Source organism: Hyperolius riggenbachi, chromosome 7 (genome assembly GCF_040937935.1).
Source record: "Hyperolius riggenbachi isolate aHypRig1 chromosome 7, aHypRig1.pri, whole genome shotgun sequence".
Classification (NCBI taxonomy): domain Eukaryota; kingdom Metazoa; phylum Chordata; class Amphibia; order Anura; family Hyperoliidae; genus Hyperolius; species Hyperolius riggenbachi.
This window is the reverse complement of record NC_090652.1, coordinates 113,551,914-113,575,379: the sequence shown is the minus strand read 5'-3', so window position 1 is coordinate 113,575,379 and position 23,466 is coordinate 113,551,914. Positions and strand designations below refer to the sequence as shown.

Sequence of the window (23,466 nt, the reverse complement as noted above, 5' to 3'; positions counted from 1 at the left end):
ATTATTCCAGTCCTCATATAGAAAGATTTTTTACAGTATTACATACTCGATGGAAAGCAATATTGTACTTAATAACAATAGTACCAAAAGCCATATATAACATTTAAACCTTTAAAACAATGTTGGAACAAGGAATCAACTGGATTGAATATAGGCCGGACTCCCTCCCCCCACCCCCATGACCAGCTTAACCCGGGGCCCCATCCCAGTCCCCCCCCCTCCCTCCCTCAGAAAATATCTTTTGATTAAGATAGCCCTTCAGCCATGACTACATTGATATCCCAAAAGTCCCATACTTTTTCAAAGGCCGGAACCGTATTGTTTTTGATGGGTGTTAGATAGTCCATATTTCGGATGAATTCTATTTTAGATCGTACTCTCTCTATTGTTGGAGGGGATGGGGACTTCCAGGCCGCCGCTATGGATAGTCTGGCAGCTACTAGAATAGTGTTTGCCATTCTTTGTGTGGGAGTTCTGGTATTTGGAATGGGGAGTCCTAAAAGGAGGACCCAGGGGTCATATGGGACGTCTTTCCGTATAGCCTGTGTTATCAATTTATGAGTTAAGGCCCAAAAGCTTTGTAATTTGGGGCATAGCCAGAATATATGTTCCAAGGTCCCACTCTGCCCGCACCCCCTCCAACACCTATCAGAGATCGAGGGAAAAATGGAATGTAAGAGTTCAGGGGTGCGATACCACCGAAAGAGCAATTTATATATGTTTTCTTTTATCTGTACACAGATTGAAGTACGACGGGCATTTTCCCATATCTTTTGCCATTTAGAAATGTTCATGTGCCCTGGCAAGGCCTTTTCCCATTTAGACATATAGGGATGGTACTCTACAGATTCCACAGGAGTCAGTATTATAGCCTCATATAGTAGTGAGATCATGCCTTTCTGCCTATCTTGGGCTCTGGTTAAACGTTCAAAGAATGTTATATGTGTAAATGTTAGAGTATGGGACAGTGAGAGGGCGTAGTGCCGGATTTGCAAATAGTCAAAGAGCTTATCCCCTGAAATCATATGACTTTCCTGAAGATCTTGGAATGAGGCAAACCGATGAGCTGGGGCTGGGCAGAGGTCTACTAGATATTCCACACCCCTAATTCCCCAGTATTCTTGGAAGGTTTTAGAGAGTGATCTGGCGAACTCTGGGGTCCCTAAAATAGGTGAAAGTAAAGAAGGTTTAGTGGACCAGTGTAAGTCTGTAGCATAATTCCTCCAGAGTTGGATTGTAAACTTAATTGAAGAGAGGGTGGTCTCCGGGAGGCCTCTTGGGTGTGATTGGCTCCATATGTAAGCTAAGGGTGAGTGAGGAAAGGTAGTTGCTTTTTCCAAAGGGACCCATCTAGCATGAGGAGGCCGTTTAGTCCATTCTATGATCTGCCTATAATGGGACGCTAAATAGTAAGCTTTTAAATCAGGGACACCCAGGCCCCCTCTCTCCCTGTCCGCCATCATTACCTGCCGGGATACTCTGGGTTTCTTGTGTCTCCAAATGAATCGCATAAAATCTGCCTGTAGAGCTCGTAGGTGGGATAAGGGGACTGATACTGGGAGGGTTTGGAAGAGATAGAGAAGTTTTGGGAGGGAGTTCATTTTTAAGGCATAAATCCGCCCTATCCAAGAAATCGGATAGGGCAGCCAAGTTAGGAGATCTGCTCTAATTTTCTTAAAAAGGGGTAGGTAGTTAAGTTCAAATAATTTATCATAGGATGAGGCAATTTGAACTCCTAGGTATCTAATACTCTGTGATTGCCACTTGCATGGGAAGTTTTTTCTGAGGAAATCTAGTGACTCCTGTGGAATGTTCAAGGGGAGAGCTTCCGTTTTGTCTGTGTTAACTTTAAAACCAGATATTATTTCAAATTGTGAGAGCAACTTCAGGAGATTAGGAAGGGAGGTAAGAGGACGGGACAATGTAAGCAAAATATCGTCCGCAAAGAGCGAAAGTTTATATTCCGAGTTACCCACAATAATCCCCTCTATGTTTGGGTCAGAACGTATGCATTGGGCCAAGGGCTCTATACTGAGAGCAAACAGAAGTGGGGAGAGGGGGCACCCCTGGCGTGTACCATTTTGAACTGTGAAGAAATTCTGAGGAGCAAATGGGAGCTTCAGTGCTGTCGAGGGATTACAGTATAAGGCACGTATAGCTGTGAGAAACTGGCCCTTAAAACCAAACCTTTCCAATGTGGTGAACAGAAATGGCCAGGAGAGGCGGTCGAAGGCCTTCTCCGCATCCAGACTTAGGAGCAGGGAAGGCCCCCGACCGCGTCCCATCATCTCAACAAGATCAATCGTCCTGCGTGTGTTATCTCCTGCCTGGCGATCTCTTATGAATCCGACCTGATCCCAAGAGATCAAGGATGGCAGAACAGTGTTTAATCTATTTGCCAATGTCTTAGTGAAGATTTTTAGATCAGAATTCAGCAGGGCAATTGGGCGATAACTTTGTGGCTGTTGGGGGTCTTTACCCTCCTTAGGGATAACTGTGAGGAGGGACCTTTGTATCGAGTCTGGCAGTGGTTTACCCTGTAGAATTAAGTTAGCCAATATGACCAAGCGAGGTGACAGAATTGAGGAAAATTTTTTATAATATAGATAGGGGAAACCGTCTGGACCTGGAGATTTTTTATTAGGTAGTGTTTTCAACACCTCTAGTATTTCGTCCAGAGTGACCGGAGCATTAAGGGCTTCTAATTGAGGGTCTGACAGCGTAGGGAGAGATATATTGGAGAAGAACTCTGCCATCTTGGATGTATGTGATTCCGGGGATACAGTGTGGGGCAGGGCATATAGCTGTTTATAATATTCAGAGAATAACTCAGAGATCTCTATGGGATCTGTCGTCTGGATGCCATTAGTCTTTCGGAGGGAGTGAACTATTTGTTGGCTCTGTTGTTGCCGCAGTTTCCTAGCTAAAAGAGTGTGTGGCTTGTCACCCTTATCATAGTATGTTTGTTTTAACCAAGTTAGGGATTTCTCTACCTGAGACAATTGCATTTTATTCACTTTATCTTTGGCAGCGAGCAGAAGCGAATAGTGTTTTCGAGAGGGCCTCTGTTTGTGTATGGTTTCAATTCTAGATAAATTAGCCAATGCTTCTCTAAAAAGCCTGTCTCGTTGTCGCTTACGCCAGGAAGCTTCTGAAATCATATGTCCCCTTATAACAGCCTTGTGGGCTTCCCACACTGTTGAAAATTCTGTTACTGACCCTTCGTTCAGTTCAAAAAATCCTGTAAGCTTATCGTTTACTCCCTGTACAAATGTCTGGTCGTTCAACAGTGATTCATTGAGACGCCAGGTCGTCTGTCTCACATATTTGGGGTTAGGGGATAGCTGGAATACTATGGGAGAGTGATCCATCCATGTCATCGTGTGGATGTCAACAGCGCCCAACAAAGGGAGGAGAGACCTACTGCCCAGAAAGTAGTCTATTCTGGTATATACAGAATGAGGGGCAGAGTAAAAAGTGTAACCTCGTTCGCTGGGGTGGGTCATGCGCCATAGGTCCAAGAGATGATATTCTCGGATTAGTTGCCGGAATTGTCTAGCAGAGGAGGTTATCTTATGCTGACTAGCATTAGAAACTAATGATGATCTGTCCATGCTCGGGGACAAAACCATATTGTAGTCACCCCCTATCAACCAGGGGGCAGTGGACATAGCTTCTGCTTTTAGTAAAACCCTCCGCAGGAATTTAACCTGATGTTGGTTAGGAGCGTATATATTTCCTAAAATCACATTTTGGCCTTGAATTTGAGCTAACAATAAAATATAGTGCCCTTTTGGATCTATAATTACTTTATGGACCTGAACTGGAGCATTCCGGTGAAGCAATATAGCTACCCCTGCTCTCTTTGTAGGCGCTGTAGCATAGTAAGTTTGTGGGTAGGTCTGAGATGACAGGGACGGGTGACCTGAGGTTTTGAAATGGGTTTCCTGTACCAAGACTATGTCACCGTTAAGTCTCTTTGCTTCCCGATACAAAAGATTCCGCTTACGAGGGGTATTGAGCCCTTTAACATTAAGTGATATTATTCGGACCATTATTTAAATTTTTAAGAGTGATTTAGCGTTCAAGTATCGAATAACAGACAACATCATAGGGTGGGGGAAGAGTCCGGGGACAATCCTGCAAAAGGGAAAGATTAATAATTCCAACAAACAATATAACCTATAACAGTAACATAGACTATAGCTGTATAGCCATCTAGAAACAGTGACCCATGGCTGGGGTTGTGAACCATCATGCCAAACCATGGAGAGACCCAAACAACCTTTAAGAAAATTGCGTTCTAGAAAAAAGATTGTAATCATAATCCAACCCAGTGTCCAAACCGGGTAGCGGGGTGGTCTCCAAAAAGGGGGTACCATGTCACGGGTCAAGGTCCAAACTAACCAAGGTGTCGACCCAGCCCGGATCCTTCAAAAGCATCCAAAAATAATTATCAAGCGGTTCAGTCCTCTCGAGGAGAGCTATTCCAGATGGGGGAGGAGTTTTGACTTCCAGCAATGGAGGGGCGTTTGTGGGGTACCGTAGTCCATTCCACTGTCGGCCGAACACGTACGTGTCTAGGTGAGGCTGCCAGTTCCGATGTAGAAACGTCTCCTTGTGGTGCAGAAGGGGCAGAAGCTTGAAGGCCCAGAGATTGTAAAAATGGCTCTGCATCATCAATATCTTGTAGAGTGTAAGAACGGCCCGCTTTGGTAACTATCAATTTAAAGGGGAACCCCCATTTATACATCAGACCAGCGTTTCGCAGAGCTTGAGTGACATGTCGGAGATTCCGACGTTTCGCCAGGGTGATAGGGGACAGATCATTATATATTGCAAGCGTATCCCCATGGAAAGACACAGTTTGCATGTTCCGTGTGGCATTAATTAGGAGTTCCTTGGATTCATAATAATGCATACGTAAAACCACGTCCTTAGGGAGTTGCGAGTTGCGTAATGTCGCACCTAAAGCTCTGTGGGCTCTGTCCATCCTCCAAGATTCAGGGGGCTGATCAGGGACCAAAGAATTAAACAAGTCCACCAGATAAGAGCGTATGTCAGCAGTCTGGACTGTATTGGGGATTCCTCTGATCCTAAGATTTTGTCTTCTGTCTCTATTCTCATGGTCTTCCTGTGCTAGGCGGAGAGACTTAATATCTGCTTGGGTTTGTGAATGTTCATCATAAAGCAGGTTGTGGTCTTGTATTAATTCATCCATCCTAGTCTCTAGTGCAGCTGTACGCTCCCCAATTCCAGAGATTTCCAGCTTAAGTTCTGAGACTGCAGAGTGCAGCATAGTGTTAATGGTGGTGAGAAGGGTGTCCCTGTGTTTATCTAAAGCTTGCTCTAACATAATAGATGTGAGCTGAGGCTGCTGGGAGGCCTGAGAGATATTAGGGCTTATGGGGGGAGAGATGCCTGTGGCTGGGGAGGCATTACCTTCTTGCCGCTGTTGTGAGGCCTTTGTGTTGGTCCCTGGGCTTGCCGGCGTTGTTGTCTTCTGGTGCTGCGTGGCCATTGTATTCAGCGTTGGGTCAGGTAAGCCTATGGCTGTCTGGAGTTGCGGAGGGTTCTGCTGCTGTGGGAATTGCTGTGTCCGCGCTGAGTCGCCTGATCCCACAGCCTTCTGCTGCTGTGCGGGCTTCTGTTTCAGCGCTGAGGCGGCTGGGCTGATCACCGCTGGGAGACCTCCCCTCCCTTGCCGGTCGGCGCCATCTTGGCTTCCGCGGAGATCACGGAAGTATCTGTCTAGGCGGGCAGGTTGGGTCTTTTGCTGGCCCGATTTCGCATTCTGGCCCCTCTTCGTCCTCTCCGCCATCTCGGACGGTATTTCCCCGATGCTGCTGTGCGCTCCTGATGGCTACAGGCTAAAAAGGACTCCGGGCTGGAGCGGAGCTCCCTCAATCAGCGGCCATCTTAAGCGAGCCGCGCATGCGCCCCCGTTGGCTATTTTTTTGATGAAACATTCACTTGATACATCCATTCTTTATTGTATAAAGCACAGTGAGAGCGTGGCAGGAGGAGGAGGGGAAGAGGGGGTGCAGGCAGTACACAATCAATGGTTCTATAGCTTTACACTGTTTACACAAAGTTTGTGGTAGCGCACTTGATATTAAGCAATATTTCTGAGTACCGTATATACTCGCAAGCAAGCCGACCCGCATGTAAGCCGACCCCCCCACTTTTACCCCAAAAAACAGGAAAAAATGATTGACCCTCATGTAAGCCGGGGTAGGAAACGCTGGCCGCGTGATCCCCCCAGTATGTCCCAGTATAGCTAGTATAGTGCCCAGTATAGGTAGGTAGTGCTCAGTATAGCAAGTAAAATGCCCCAGTATAGCTAGTATAGTGCTGATTATAGCTAGTATAGTGCTCAGTATAGCTAGTATAGTGCTCATTATAGCTAGTGAAGTGCCCCAGTTTAGCTAGTATAGTGCTCAGTATAGGTAGGTAGTACTCAGTATAGCTAGTAAAATGCCCCAGTATAGCTAGTATAGTGCTCAGTATAGCTAGTATAGTGCTCAGTATAGCTAGTATAGTGCTCAGTATAGCTAGTGAAGTGCCCCAGTTTAGCTAGTATAGTGCTCAGTATAGTTAGTATAGTGCCCCCAGTATAGCTAGTATAGTGCCCCCAGTATAGCTAGTATAGTGCCCCCAGTATAGCTAGTATAGTGCCCCCAGTATAGCTAGTATAGTGCCCCCAGTATAGCTAGTATAGTGCCCCCAGTATAGCTAGTATAGTGCCCCCAGTATAGCTAGTATAGTGCCCCCAGTATAGCTAGTATAGTGCCCCCAGTATAGCTAGTATAGTGCCCCCAGTATAGCTAGTATAGTGCCCCCAGTATAGCTAGTATAGTGCCCCCAGTATAGCTAGTATAGTGCCCCATTATAGCTAGTATAGTGCCCCCAGTATAGCTAGTATAGTGCCCCCAGTATAGCTAGTATAGTGCCCCCAGTATAGCTAGTATAGTGCCCCCAGTATAGCTAGTATAGTGCCCCCAGTATAGCTAGTATAGTGCCCCCAGTATAGCTAGTATAGTGCCCCCAGTATAGCTAGTATAGTGCCCCCAGTATAGCTAGTATAGTGCCCCCAGTATAGCTAGTATAGTGCCCCCATTATAGCTAGTATAGTGCCCCATTATAGCTAGTATAGTGCCCCCAGTATAGCTAGTATAGTGCCCCCAGTATAGCTAGTATAGTGCCCCCAGTATAGCTAGTATAGTGCCCCCAGTATAGCTAGTATAGTGCCCCCAGTATAGCTAGTATAGTGCCCCATTATAGCTAGTATAGTGCCCCATATAGCTAGCATAATGCCCCAGTATGGGTGGGTAGGTGCTGTCCCTCCCCGCTCCCCCTGCGGCCGCCGCTGCTGCTATTACCTCAGGCGGCGCCGCTTCCTCTATCCCCGTCCTCCTCCGGTAGTAACTCATTCACAGCAGCGCGCCTCTCGCTGCTGTGATGACGAGGAAACCATAGAGTGCGGCTTCCTGTAGCGTGATGCCGTTACTATGGGAACCGCTCTCTATGGTTTCCTGCGTCATCACAGCAGCGGGGGGCGCGCTGCTGTGTGAATGAGTTACCGGAGGAGGACGGGGATAGAGGCAGCGGCGCCGCCTGAGGTAATAGCAGCAGCGGCGGCCGCAGGGGGAGCGGGGAGGGACAGCACCTATCCACCCACCCACACATGACTCGCAAGCAAGCCGACCCCCCAACTTTTGGCCCACTTTTGGGGGGTCAAAAATTCGGCTTGCTTGCGAGTATATACGGTAAGTCTTGTGGAATTTCTAGTGGTACAAGATGGTAACCAGTTAAAGGATTTAACATTAACCTGATCTACCACTAATTTAACTAGCTACTACTAGCTATAGTTTAGAGCAGGGGTCCCCAACCACCACGCCGTGGCCCACTGCCGGTCCGTGGTCAGTTTTACGCCGGGCCGTGGGTCTGGCCACTTGCCTCCCCTCCCCCCACAGCCACCGCTCCAATTCCCTTATGAGCTGGTGGCCGCTTCCTCTCTTAGATTGCTCGGTAGCCCCTGTCCTCTTTTCAGCACCTTCTATAACAGCAGTGCGTCCCACAGCTGCTGTAAGGAGGGAAGGAAGCAGGATAGAGGTTCCCATGGTAACGGCGATGTATATCACTGCTACAGGAAGCCGCTGTCCTGCTTCCTTCCCTCCTTACAGCAGCCGTTGGACGAAGTTCATTATTTTCTGTAATGTACTGATGAACATTAGACTTTCATATATTTTAGATTTATTACACACAACTGAAGTACTTCGAGCCTTTTATTGTTTTAATTTTGATGATTTTGGCATACAGCTCATGAAAACCCAAAATTCCTATCTCAAAAAATTATCATATTTCATCCGACCAATAAAAGAGAAGTGTTTTTAAAACAAAAAAAGTCAACCTTCAAATAATTATGTTCAGTTATGCACTCAATACTTGATCGGGAATCCTTTTGCAGAAATGACTGCTTCAATACGGCGTGACATGGAGGCAATCAGCCTGTGGCACTGCTCAGGTGTTATGGAGGCCCAGGATGCTTCGATAGCGGCCTTAAGGTCATCCAGAGTGTTGGGTCTTGCGTCTCTCAACTTTCTCTTCACAATATCTCACAGATTCTCTATGGGGTTCAGGTCAGGGGGAGAGTTGGCAGGCCAATTGAGCACAATAATACCATGGTCAGTAAACCATTTACCAGTGGTTTTGGCACAGTGAGCAGGTGCCAGTTCGTGCTGAAAAATGAAATCTTCATCTCCATAAAGATTTTCATCAGTGCTCCAAAATCTCCCGATAGCTAGTTGCATTGACCCTGCCCTTGATAAAACACAGTGGACCAACACCAGCAGCTGACATGGCACCCCAGACCATCATTGACTGTGGGTACTTGACACTGGACTTCAGGCATGTTGGCATTTCCCTCTCCCCAGTCTTCCTCCAGACTCTGGCACCTTGATTTCCGAATGACATGCAAAAGTTGCTTTCATCCGAAAAAAGTACTTTGGACCACTGAGCAACAGTCCAGTGCTGCTTCTCTGTAGCCCTGGTCAGGAGCTTCTGTCGCTGTTTCAGGTTCAAAAGTGGCTTGACCTGGGGAATGCGGCACCTGTAGCCCATTTCCTGCACATGCCTGTACACGGTGGCTCTGGATGTTTCTACTCCAGACTCAGTCCACTGCTTCCCCAGGTCCCCCAAGGTCTGGAATTGGTCCTTATCCACAATCTTCCTCAGGGTCCGGTCACCTCTTCTCGTTGTGCAGAGTTTTCTGCCACACTTTTTCCTTCCCACAGATTTCTCACTGAGGTGCCTTGATACAGCACTCTGGGAACAGCCTATTCGTTCAGAAATTTCTTTCTGTGTCTTACCCTCTTGCTTGAGGGTGTCAGTGATGTCCTTCTGGACAGCAGTCAGGTCGGCAGTCTTACCCATGATTGCGGTTTTGAGTAATGAACCAGGCTGGGAGTTTTTAAAAGCCTCAGGAATCTTTTGCAATTGTTTAGAGTTAATTAGTTGATTCAGATGATTAGGTTAATAGCTCATTTAGAGAACCTTTTCATGATATGCTAATTTTTTGATAGGAATTTTGGGTTTTCATGAGCTATATGCCAAAATCATCAATATTAAAACAATAAAAGGCTTGAACTACTTCAGTTGTGTGTAATGAATCTAAAATATATGAAAGTCTAATGTTTATCAGTACATTACAGAAAATAATGAACTTTATCACAATATGCTAATTTTTTGAGAAGGACCTGTATACTAGCTATACAGGGGTAACTATACTAGCTATCAGGGCCGGATTTGTATCTCTTAGTGCCCTAGGCCAACTGTCAAAAGCCGCCCCACCCCCCCCACACACAAAATATTACAGCCCCCCCATACTTGCCGCCCAGGCTTGTAATGGTAATCTGGCATCTTTTAAAGGAGTCATCAGGCAAAATCTTACAAAATGAATGCTACTTACCGGGGGCTTCCTCCAGCCCCAAGCTCCCAGCATGTCCCTCGCTGCAGCTCTGCAGCCAACCGTTCGCTGGAGCTCCGTCCCGGTCCCCGGCGATGACGGCAGAGTGACCTCGGGGTCGCTCTGTACTGCGCCGGCGCAGTAGTTCCGGCGCACGTGGCGGTGATTGACAGCGCCGCTCGTGCAGTACAGGGCGACCCCGCAGTCACTCTGACGTCATCGCCGGGGACCGGGACGGAGCTCCAGCGAATGGCTGGCTGCAGAGCTGCGGCGAGGGACATGCTGGGAGCTTGGGGCTAGAGGAAGCCCCCGGTAAGTAGCACTCGTTTTGTAAGATTTTGCCTGATGACTCCTTTAAGCTATCAGACAGGTCCTCCAGCTCTGCATACATGTGTGTACCAGCCATTAGACAGTGGTAAAGATTAGATTGTGAGCTCCTCTGAGGACAGTCAGTGACATGACTATGTGCGCTCTAAGTGCTGCAGAAGATGTCAGTGCTATATAAATACATAATAATAATATGGAAGGACATTAGACTGACTATGGAAGATTTAGATTGTGAGCTCCTCTGAGGACAATCAACGGCATGACTGCAAAGGGCTACGTAAGATGTCAACACTATTACATGTCAGTGTGGGCCGTCTGCACCTGTGCAGTAGCATGGATACAGTCAGGCTCAGCTTTATATGCCGGTGCTTGAGTGGTTTTGATACTGCGGAGATGCAGTGCAGCTGCACTTTGAGGCCTCGTTCAAACTATATGCGCTGCTGTGCGTATTTCAGCAGCGCATATGGTGTGCGATCAACAAGAACATCAGAAGTGCATAGACAGCACTTCTGACATCCAGCTGCGCAGCAGTGCGATGTGCTATTGCTGATCCCATTCACAGTAATGAATGGGATCAGCAGCACAAAGCATGGCTACGCAGATGGCGTGCAAATCGCGTGCGCTTTTGTTCCGAACGCACAGCCATCTGCGTTGCTTAATGTGACCGATGCCTGAGGGTCTGAGCGCTGGATCTGCGTGGCACCGGAGGACAAGAAAAGCCTCTTTAGGTTCCAGAGGCTTCCTCCTCCCAATGTAAGTATCCAAATGTGTCCAAGCCTCAAAGGTTTGGTCTAAAGGCTTTTGGGTTCAAGAGAGGGAGAGGAGAAGATAGGAGAGAACAAAAGAATGGAGAAAGGGAGGTGAAGGGCAATATAGGGGAGGAGAGGAAAGAGAGAATGCGAGAAGGGAGAACTATAAAGAGTACAAGAGAGGGGACAATTATGGTGAAAAAGAGGATAGCAAAGGACAGGAGGAGAGAGATAGGAAAAGAGTGACACAAAGTAGAGGAAAGGAGAGAGAATGGTAGAGAGGCAGGGAGTGGGGGGAGGGGGCAAAAGACAGAGTGGAGGGGGATATCAGGGAAGTGTCCCAGCCTTTGCTGTTTCCTTCTCCCCCACATACAAAATTAAAAGGAAAAGGGAGACAGAGGAAGGAAGAGGAACAAAAGAGATGGAAAGGATAGAGATGGGGAAGGAAGGAAAAGAGGTAGCTAGAGCAAAAGATAGGACAGGAAAAGAGAGTGAGAAGAAAAGTGCAGAAGAAAGGAGATGTTTCTCAGGGAGACAGAATAGGCAATACAATAACCAGGCTGAGAGGAAGCATTTAGCTGCAGCTGCCAAGTGAGCTTATCTACAGACATTGCATTGCAGCTGTTTGTTTACTTACTCCTCCCAGCCTGGTCTTCTGACTGAAGTGTGACACCTCCGTGCTTTGTCCCCATAGCTCCAAAGTCACTGATCCCTGGGTGGGCGCTTGTATTCTAATGCTAATTTATCCCATTAAATGGAGATAAGCAGGAGCAGGCAGCATATCCTGGAGGAGAGGAAGTACAGGGTCTTTGATCTTCGCGCGCCGCTCTGTACTGAAGGCAAGGGGGCGGAGTCAGTGTTGTTTGTAAACACACCAGTGTCTCTTCTGTACATCTGCGCCCACCATCTTACTGAAGTTCAAACTGCAGGGAAAGTCAGGCGGCCGCTTTATTGAGGACTACGGATACAAAGCTGCCTGTTTGTAGTAAGTGTCTCTGTCCCCAAACCAGTCGCCGCACATGGAACAGACTTTGTCCGTGCGGTCTGCAGATATGTGTTGGGAGGGGGAGTGTTATAGTAACGGAGGGGGAGAGCCCAGCGAGCAGAGAGGAGTCACGGGGAGAGAGTGCAGGCTGCAAATGGCGGTCAGGCGAGCCGCAGGCAGCACGAATGAACGGAGGGTGTTCTGCTCTGCTGCACACACTTTCTGCCCCTCTGCCGCCCCAAGCAGAGCTGAATTTCTGGCGCCCTAGGCCATGGCCTATGTGGCCTAGCCAGAAATCCGGCCCTGCTAGCTATACTGGGTTAAGTATACTAACTGTACTGCGCTAACTATACTAGCCATACTGGGGTAATTATACTACCTATAGTGGCGCAACTATACTACCTATACTGGGGTAACTATACTAGATATACTGGGGAGACTATACTAGCTATACAGGGGTAACTATACTAGCTGGCTACCTACCTATATACACTCCAAATGGTGAGGAGGGGGGCGCTATACACAGTTGTGTATAGAAACCAATGAGTACAGTGCAAGTTGAGACTAATGTGGTCTATTTCTGTTGATCAATACTGATAAGCAAATATGGAAATTCTCATTTCACCATAGTGTTTTTTTAAAATTTTACATGAAAATTTATGGGCAACATAACTTATTTTTACTAATTCCATTAATGTCTATGGCCATTATGCAATTCACTTTTTCTCCTGAGTTTTCTCCCAGGTGATATTTTCACACCTTGTTATAAATGCCTTTCAAACCACCAGCAAGCAAGAAAATATTCAAAATAATTTTGACAATACCTTTTCTCCTCCTTTTTAGTACTTTCTTAATTGCAGAGTGCTAAAAAGTTATTTTGAACAAAAGGTAAAAAATTATCTATCTTGTAGAAAACTCAAGAGAAAAAGGTAATTACATATGCGGCATGGGCCTATATGCAATTAACTTTTTTCCTGAATTATCCCCTAGGAGATCATTTCCATATTCTATTTAAAATAACTTTAAGCATTTTACAATTAAAAAAACAACCTAAAAGTTGGTGAAAAAGTACTATCCAAATTATTTTGAATATTTTCTTGCTTGCTGGTGGCTGTAAAGGCATTTTATTACACGTTGAGGAAATATCACCTAGGAGAAAACTCAGGAGAAAAAGTGAATTGCATATGGGCCATAGATGTTAATGCATTTGGTAAAAATGAGTCTATAAAATGCCTTTGAATTGAAACCACCAGCAAGCAAGAAAATATTCAAATATAATGTGGATAGTACTTTTTTACCATTTCTTTTTAATACTTTTTACATAGCAAAGTGCTAAACGGGTATTTTAAACAGAAGATGTAAAATGATCTCCTAGGAGAAAATTCAGGAGAAAAGTGATGTAGATCGGGTCCTATGAGCGTTAGAAAATACATTCTCTCAGTTATGCGTATATGTGTGATAATGTATGGGCATGCTTGTGAAAACACATTTTTTTCCAAATTACTGAATTCTATAGACATGAGAAATGTGAAAAAAACATATAAGAACATGTCCTTAAGATTCTCATGTTCTGTGCTCAGGATAAAAGGTGGGAAATAAGGACAAGTCTTTATTGCACCATTCTGCATGAGGCCAGATCTAATCTCTGTATATGCTTTGCTCACTGCTCAGTGCCAGTAGGTTTAAAGAGAATTGTTAATGTTTCTTGTTGCAGTCCAGTGTCATCAGATCTATGTCGGAGGAAAGGCGCATGCATCGTCTTCACAGTCATGGATCACGACTGGCTTTCCACAAATGACTTCGCCGGTGAGGCTGTCCTGCCCATGAATACCATCTATGGACTGAGCCGACCACACATCACCGGAGGTGTCAGAAATGTCCAGCCAACTGTATTAAAGCTAACAAGACCTAAAGCCAATGGTAAACAGAACAGTCCCCCTTTTTCTTGTAAAATGATCCCATTTTTTAAATAAATAAAAATGACAATTAATATTTGATGTTAAAGCCAACTAATAGTCTTAGGCCTGGTGTGTACGGGGGATTTGCAGCTTATCTTTTGAGAGATCGATCTCTTTGGTTGGTTTACCCATCTGTAAGCAGTGGAACAGGAAGCCCAAACCAATGTAGGAAGCCCCTCCCATCTGATTTCTTGTTGCCAGCTATTTCCGCTGGATCGATATGTTATTTGCATAAACACATGCTGCGATATGTGCAGTACCTCCAATCACTTAAAGTGGAACTAAATTCACAACTTCCCCTGCTATAAAAAAATTAGCCATAGCATGATGACCTTTTATAAAAAACAAACAAACAAAAAAAAACTGCATTTCAATTTATTGTAATCCTAAAAAAAAAAATGAAGTTTTACTTGTTTTCACATTTGCAGAAAGCACTGAAAGGGTTAAACCGTGTTTACTATATGGAGAGCTGCCTAGGCAGAGCTCTCCTAGATGCATATAATTGGGTGACGTCCTTTTTTATCAAACGTGAAGGATCAAAACACAAAGTCCTTTTAAGGGCAGTCCACCTTGCCCAAAGTGACCTAAATAATTTATAGCAAAGGACTTGGATTCAAAAAACGAAGAGGTACAGTGCAGTTTGGCAAAAATTTGTAGAAAAACTTTATTAGTACAAAATATCAAAAAAATCAGAAAATGTTTAAAAGCTTTTTCAATTCCACACATATCATAGGTCTTCATATAGGTTAAATCACTGCCATGAGGCATAAATGATTAAAGCCGATAGGTAAGTATTATATTCTGGCTTGGTTTAATTTTGAAGGAAATTTTTGTATCTTATAGGCCTATAAGATACAAAAATTTCCTTCAAAATTAAACCAAGCCAGAATATAATACTTACCTATCGGCTTTAATCATTTATGCCTCATGGCAGTGATTTAACCTATATGAAGACCTATGATATGTGTGGAATTGAAAAAGCTTTTAAACATTTTCTGATTTTTTGATATTTTGTACTAATAAAGTTTTTCTACAAATTTTTGCCAAACTGCACTGTACCTCTTCGTTTTTTTAATCCAAGTCCTTTGCTATAAATTATTTAGGCAGAGCTCTCCTCCAGTCTATTCACAAATTCTTATAAGAACTATTTAGACCTGTTCATTGTCCTAAACAAGCAAAGAACACAGATAAGTACATTTCTTAAAGCGGGATTGTCAGCCATAAAATCAAATTCCATTGACCCACTGCTTTGTGTTTATTATGCAGCCTGCAACCTGACCCTGCACTGCAAGCACTCCAATCTAATCAGAAATATCTCCACTGTTTAAATCTTATCTTAGTGAGCTTGGCTCTATTTGGTACATTGCCAATGAGAAGGAAACTTGTCATCACCCCTCCCACATTCCTGCTCCTCACTGATTGGCTAAGGGCAATTCAGTGAGCTGCTGAAATGCGATCTATGCTGTGCACACATGTGTATACAAAGCATCTCTAGATATGACAGTGCAGATTCTAGGAGGAAAAAAAGAATAAGAGAGAAAATGACATCAGGATTAGCTTCAGTCAGAGGGAATAAAAATGGAAAATGCCAGGAACAGAATTCTCTTTATTTACTATATAAAATTCACTGAAATCAAAACACGGACAATACAATACATAAGTAGCAGACGTATTTATCTACTTATATATGTGTTGTTTTTTTCTGGGATAGTATGGCTGTGCCTCTTGCTGTAAACAACTGTATGTGGAATAAAGCATTTATTGTGTGCTGTGCAAGAGTTCGGGTCCACTTTAACAGACAAAAAGTTATTAGTTTTCAGTCTGTTCTGATTGATTGGTAGATGAATTTACTCCAGTGGCTGATCCAATAATTTTGATTGAATCATTCTTCAATGGGGAATGCATATTTCCTTGTGTTTTTCCAAGCCTCTAAACATGCAAAGCAACCAGAGTTGAAAAAAGTATTTCATTACAGTATTAGAGAAAACATTTTCCTATAGTGTGGATCACCAATCCCCTATACATCCTGTCAGACTTCTGCTACTTGATCTAACTTGATCTTCACATCCAAAATTGGGAAACCAGGAGTGTCTACCGAAGACTACTGTGTTGGTAAAACCACCTTCTGTATCTGATTGTACATAATCAAGGCTTTCCATGGCTGCTTGGCCCCTGGTCCTGGATCTGAAGATTAGATTGGGTCACATAACGTATTTGGAACACTAACTGGCTGTAAACTCACCCGGAGAAGGACCTTTTGTTTATAACCTCCCGTCCTTTAACCACTTGAACTTACAGTGTTTCCCTTATGGACCAGAGTAATTTCCACATTTAATCACTCCCATTTATTCGCCAATAACTTTATCACTGCTTATCACACCAAAATGATCTTTTCATTTTTTACCACAAATTGGGCTTTCTTTGAGCGGTACATTTTGCTAAGAATTATTTTATTTTATATGCATTTTAACGGGAATAATAAGAAACAAAAAAGAAAAAAAATATCATTATTTCTTAATTTTTAGTCATATATAGTTTTAAAATAAAATGTGCTACTGTTGATGCCATTGATCATTGATTACAGGCACTTTGATCGTCTTTGGGAGCACCTGTTCCCATTCACCAGTCAGTGTCCTAATGGGCAGCGTCAGGAACACGGGCAGGAATGCCCATGTGGCGGAGTACGCATATCTATGCCCCTGGAGCTAAGATAAAGTCTGAAGGGGTGTAGATATACTGTTGATGATTCAATAACTGGTAAAATAAAACCAGCAGTAAGAGGGATATGGAAGCTGCCATTCTTATTTCCTTTAAAAAAAAAAAAACCTCTTCTCTTCATCAAGAATCACATAACTAAATTCTACCAATTGGTCACATGGCCTGCCAAAGTTCCAGTAGAACCATCACCTTTCATTATGAGGGTGATGTTTTCAGGTGAGCTCTGAATATTGACATAAACGTGAAATCCATCAAGATTCTTATTTTATTTGCTTGTGTTTCTCTTCATTAGTGAAGTCAATGCTGAAGATGCTAGATGGGAGAGAAGATAAAGAAGCACAAGATTTTGTGAAGAAGTTAAGAGAAATGGAGAAGTACATGGAAGATGACTGAACTGTCATTTCTACTGTTAGATATTGGCATTTCTATAGCTAACTGACCCTTTAGCTGCCAAGGAGGCGGCAGAGCTGTACTGTATTGTGTCAGGCCCCATTTGGAAGGGGGAGACATTAAGCTACAGTTACTTTGATATGACTTTTGTTATCTATTGCTATGATTTTCGGTCTATTTATGAGAAATGAAGTTTTAAATATTAAGTGTTGGATGAGTATTGTAATAATCAGCGTATTATGGAATTCATTACTGTCCTGATTTTTTTTTGTTTTCTTAAAAATAAGATAATCTGTTAAATGTCAATAAACGTATTAGTGTCATTGCCAGCAATACGGACGCTGTAACTGGCACTGGCTGGTCATGCTGGACATACACTGGGAGATCTGATCTGAGAGATACGTGAGCGATCTCAGAATTTACCAGCAGTGCCGGTGGTTGTTGTAGAGAAGGTGCTGTGAAGACAATGTCTCACTGTGATTAGTTTGAACATGTTGTTGTGCAATAAACATCCTGATTTTTATTTCAGCACCTGATTGGCTAGTTGGAGTCAACACAGAGAGCACATTTGCTTTTATGAAACCACCTCCACTGTTATGTTATATGATCCTCCAGACATCTCTCACATCAGATCTCCCCTGTGACCAGCAATAAGCCTGGTATACACTTTCAATTTTGATTGCTCAGTGGTTACCACCTCCATTTAGTATGAGAGTTAATAGATTGTGAATACTATGAACAGAGTGTGTAGATAAACTCTTATGTTACATGGAGGTGGTAAAATTGGTCAGTAGTTGGCAAATCAAAATTGAAGCTGTGTACCAGGCTTTAAACCCTAGACCCCTTGTACCCGATTCCTGACATGTAGCCCCACCCCTCTTGTGTTCTTATGCCCAGCTTGCACTGCTTATTCCAGTTGTCCTTTGTGGTAAGAGGGGAACAAAAAGAACACGCTAGATACAGCATACTGTGTCAGTTACATTACTTTTAAAGGCACTAATGCATTTAATGGCATATTAATGATCTTTTCAGTATTTGTATTTTAAAAGGATAAGTGCACTTTTAAGGCATTCTTCATAGAATGCTTTCTAATAACACCTGATCAATAACACAAATAGTTTGCATTATTGAGATGTACTCCTTTGGCAAGCCTTTCATGGTAGTGGCAGCCCACTGTTCACAAGCAGCCTGTCGCAATACTGGTTGATGCTTTTGCAATCATGTCTCTACCCTGCGAGAGAAAGCCACTTAGATATGTAGAAGAAGCTCAAATTGTAGTGACCAGCAATAATTCTAAATTATTATGACCCAATCTTCTAACGGGACGAGTCTAGACCTTGAGTACTGAGGCCCAAACTGTTCATCAGTGGTCAGTTCCTGATGAATTTGGGCTGTTCTCCGTTCTTTTCTTTTTTTGTTAAAAATGTAAATTTTTCACATTTTTTTAGGTTAAAATCACTGGCTGCCGACTTTAGTGGTTAATAGCAAAAAAAAAATTGCAGGGTATGTGGAGGAGGACAGTGGGAACAAGAGGTCAATTTTATTTCAAAAAGACCTTAGACCTTACTTTTTTTAGAAAATCGATTTTATAGTTCCTTGGGATGAGTGTTGGAAATGTTTTAATGGGCGTCGACTTTAGTGGTTAATAGCAAAGCCGTGGAACTTGCTAATAACACCAAATGTGCATGGTGTGATAAGAAGGACAGTGGGAACAAGAGGAAAATATTTTTTCAAAAAGACCCTATAGTTTTTGAGAACATTGATGTTAAAGATAAAAAGTAGCAAAATAAATGCGGTAAAATGACAGATACTGTATTAACATGTACATAAATGTATATATCTATATCTATCTATCTATCTATCTATCTATCTATCTATCTATCTATCTATCTATATATATATATATATATATATGTTCAGAGTGTGGGAAATATATTAAAAAAAATGGTGTGGGGTCTCCTCTCCTGCACCTCTTTAACCCCTTGTCACCCATACATGCTGGGATAGCCAAAATGCATAGCCCCGGCCACATGAAGCTTCGCACCCTGAGCTATACCAGCCCGCATAATCCATGGTATGGGGGGCTCTGGGGGAGAGGGTCGGTCAATTCTCTCTCTCTACCCCAGAGCCCTGTTCCAATCCATGTAAAGGGGCTCTTCCCCACCTTCAGTGCCCCAGGGAGAAAATGGGGAAGGTTCATGGTGGCATCTGGGAGACACCTTTAAGACAGGGACCCCCAGATACCAGCCCCCTCCCCAGGAGAAATACCCATTTGCACAAAGAGTTAAATGAAATAAAAATATAACCTCGAAAAAAAGTTCTTTAATGTTCTTAATTAATCATAAATACTTACCAGCAACTTTTAAAAAAATGTTCCCATGGCAATATTTTCAGAAAAGTCCCACGCCAATATGCTCTTGTTAAATTGACTGAAGATCTCCACCGGCTTTAGCCACACACGATGCTTCCCGCCACAACTCTCAGCTATTCTGTATAGCTGAGAGCCCAGTCCTGTGTGGAGGCTCCACTGCGGGCTCCTGCTGTACTCCCTGCCCCCCATACCTGTCACCTCCACCCATACTGGCACCTTCACCCATGTTGGCTCCTAATCCTCATTGGTCTGTTAAGGAACAAATGGGCAGCCCTGGAGGGAAATTCAAAGATGCTTTTCTCTCTCCGTCCTGTGTGGATGGAGGCTGCACTGTGGACTCCTGCTGTTCTCCCCACCTGTCCTCCCTGTTTTAAAGGGGAGTTCCATATGCCACTGTGACTCCCCCTCCCCCCAGGGCATCGGTGGCCCCACCTTCTCCTGGGGCAACAGAGGTGGAGGAGAGCCCCTTGTCCATGGATTGGAATAGGGCTCTGGGGGAGAGGGGGAGGCTTGGCCGACCCTGTTTCCCAGAGACCCCCATACCATGGACCATGCAGGCTGATATAGCTTAGGGTGCAAAGCTCCACATGGTCGGGGCTCCGCATTCTGGCTATCCCAGAGGGGGACAAGGGGTTAAAGAGGCTTGTAAGGGGGGGACACATAATTTTTTAAATATTTCCCACACTCTGAACATATATAAAAATAAATAAATAAATACATTTATATAAATCTTAATCCATTGTCTGTCATTTTACCACATTTTACTTTGCCACTTTTTTCTACTAACTTTAGCATACATTTTCTCAAAAACTATATGGTATTTTTGAAACGCTTGTTTTCCTCTTGTTGCTATTGTGCTTCTTAACATACCATGCAAATTTGGTGTTTCTGGCATGTTCAGGGGCTTTGCTATTCATCGCTAAAGTTGGTGGCCATTAAAACATTTCCCAGCTCTTTTTGAAAAAAAAAATCCCCTTGTCCTTCTTAACAGAAAAAAAACAAAAAACTGTAAGGCCTCTTTGATTTTTTTTCCTTTTGCTCCCACTGTCCTCCTTAACATCCCCTGCAAATTTGGTGTTTCAGGCATGTACGGCGGCTTTGCTATTAACCGCTAAATTTGGCGGCTGCTCCTCTGCCATTTAAGTCTATGGAGGCCGCTACAAACATTTGCGGTAAATTTGCGTTTGCATACGCAAAATTCTATGTTCGCTACATCACTACTGAGGTCCTATATACTTCCATATATAATCACATGTTAATCTAGCTACCAGGGTATTGATTACAAATTGGTACACATCTCTTTCCAAGATCGATAGAAAGGTATTAGACATTTCCCTGGCTAGGTTTCCATTTGTGCGGCGGCATGCGTCTTGCGAGACGCGATGCCGGCACAGCTGTTGCCTCTCGCAGTCGAATCCCTCTAGCCGTGCTATGCGCGGCTATGGGATTCGGACAGCTACGCACAAAATTATGCTGCAGGGCCTCAGATTTTTCCTCGGCCACGAATTCGGATGGCTCTCATAGACTTCTATAGGCTGCTGAAATCCATTCGAATTCGTGGGCGGGGAATCGGCCTGGATTCGCAGCAGTGGAAACCCGGTCTAAGCCCCCAGCTGGTGAGTTTTAATGGAGTCTTGTTTACCATAATTCCCAACTATTCCTCTTTGGGAAGGACTTAAACTATATTTAACCACTTCTTAAACCCCCCTAGTGACCAGGCCATTTTTTACTAAATGGGCCACTGCAGCTTTAAGGCCTCGCTGCAGGACCACACAACTCAGCACACTAGTGATTACCCCCCCCCCCCTTCCTTTTCTCCCCATCAACAGAGCTTTCTGTTGGTGAGGTCTGATCGGTCCCCCAATGTTCATTATATATATGTATATATATATATATATATATATATATATATATATATATATATATATATATATATATATATATATATATATATATATTTGTAAATCATTTTCTTATTTTTTTTTTAAATAAATTTACTTTATTTAAAATTAATTTTCCTTTCCTCACTCCCTCCCCCCGCCGGCCTATCACAGCGATTGGCTGTGATAGGCATCAGTGTGCGCAATCTCCTGCAATCCCCTCCTGCAGCCATTCATGCTATTCGGCGTGGAGTGGTCCTGGGGCTGCCGATGCGTTCACGCCAACTGGCTTGGAGTGATCGGCTAGGGGTTAATATCTAGATCGGGGCCGTTTATGTGCATAGGCACTTCAGAGGCACAGTCATGGAGAGCCATTCAGTTTCTGTGCATAGACATTTCAGGACTTGTCCTGGAGTGCCATTTAGTATGAACAGTGCCTATTGTAAGGAAAGCTTAAGGTGGCCACACATGGTACAATTTTTCATTTTTTTTCGATTAGATAATTTAGTTCGATTATTCAGTTAGATCGAATATAAAGATTTTTCCAGCATATCCGATCTGATTTTTCTCGAAAAAACGGGATAATCGTTCGAATTTCTTGATAGAAAAAAATATATATTTTCAACTTTCATTCAATTCGATCATTTAGATTGAATAAACGGGATAATTGAACGTTTTTATTGTACCATGTATGGCCACCATTAACCTGAGCAATCAGAAATTTGGAGGCAGTGCAAAGCGCTAAGCTGCTGTCTGCCCTTTGGGTGGAGGGGGCAGCTCTCTTTTTCCTAGTGGAACAGCACCAGTTTGAAAGTGTCTTTCAGACGCAGCTGCTCTTGATTGCTGCACCACCAGTTTTCTTTAGCTCACCCGGTCATCGCCGGTTCTCTCATGAAGCAAGGCGAAACATTTGCATCAGGTGCAGAGATTGCAGGGGCAGCATTTTTGCACTGTATGTTTACACTAACGGCATGCAGCCAGAGTAGGAAGAGAAGCAAGACTCAAAGCCAGCCAGTGTGCTATTGTGTTGAGCTGCAGCATGTCATGTGAGAACATTTAGGCTGCTTTCACAGTGAGACGTTACAGGCGCACGTTAGTGCAGCCTGTAACGCACCCCACCGCACAGCAATGAAAAATCTATGGGCTGTTCACAGTGCCCACATTGCGTTACACAGTAACGCTGCACGTTCGTTTGAAGTGCAGCATACTGTGCGTTCTAGCGGCTTAAGCCGTGTTAGACTGTTTGCACATGCTCAGTATGGGATTTTTATTTCAGGGGCGGAGAGGAGGCGGGGAGAGGCCGCTACGTAGCCAGGCACATGGCTACTTGACATTCACTGCACTTGCAGTGTTTACTTCTTGGAGCGGCCGCTGATTGGCTGGCGGGACCATGTGATGCGGAGAGCTCCGCTCGCGTGGTCTCCGCAGTGCCTCCGACAGAGCAGGCGCACCAAGAGCTGCTTGTAACGCGGCTCTTGGTAGCGTCCTGCTCCAACACCACCAGGCATTGCGTTAGGGGCACGTTACGTGCCCTATAACATCCCCTAAACGCAACGTCTTGGTGAGAAAGCAGCCTCAATGAATCAGAGCAAATTGTCGGGTGCTGTTGCGATCTTTCCAAATCGGGAGGGGGGGGGCGCACCTTCACAAGTTTGCCTCAGGCAGCAAAAAGTCTAGAACCGGCCTTGCAACCGGTCAACAGTGGACAATTTTTTGTCTGTGCCTCCACAGCACCAGGGTAAGTGCAGAGGAGGGACAGGTGTGCTGAACCAAAGGTCATTGTGAACCACCTTAGAGGAACATTCTGTAGATCTGTAGAAGGGGATAGGCGCCAGGGAATGAGCACAGTCATGTGCCCCTGCTGTATGCCAGTCACTGTTAAGTAAGCTTATTTAAATAGAGATCTGGCTCCTTCCACCGTGCTTCCCTCTCCCTGTCATTACAGATGTCCTCATTATGTGTATGTACTGGCTACAGTAACACCTGACTGCCCTGCACTATTGATTATTGATTTATCATTCTGATCACTGTATTTTGTGATCAACTTAATGAATCAACAGTGCAGGCCAGGGCAGTCTGGAGCTGCAGAGGCCAGTATATATGTAATAGTGCTAACAGACA

The 23,466-nt window shown here is 44.1% G+C and overlaps 1 protein-coding gene across 3 annotated transcripts in view; it reads left to right on the top strand.

Annotated features, from left to right (window-relative positions):
* The window catches only part of BAIAP3 (BAI1 associated protein 3), a 317,725-nt gene extending 299,029 nt beyond the window's left edge, over nt 1–18,696 (top strand). For all 3 annotated transcript variants that reach the window (XM_068244533.1, XM_068244531.1, XM_068244534.1), the window contains 2 exons: nt 13,743–13,948; nt 16,997–18,696. In XM_068244533.1, the coding sequence (XP_068100634.1) occupies nt 13,743–13,948; nt 16,997–17,097 (307 nt within the window). In that variant the 3' untranslated portion in view covers nt 17,098–18,696. The remainder of the gene's footprint in view (nt 1–13,742; nt 13,949–16,996) is intronic.
* Nucleotides 18,697–23,466: the final 4,770 nt, after the last annotated feature.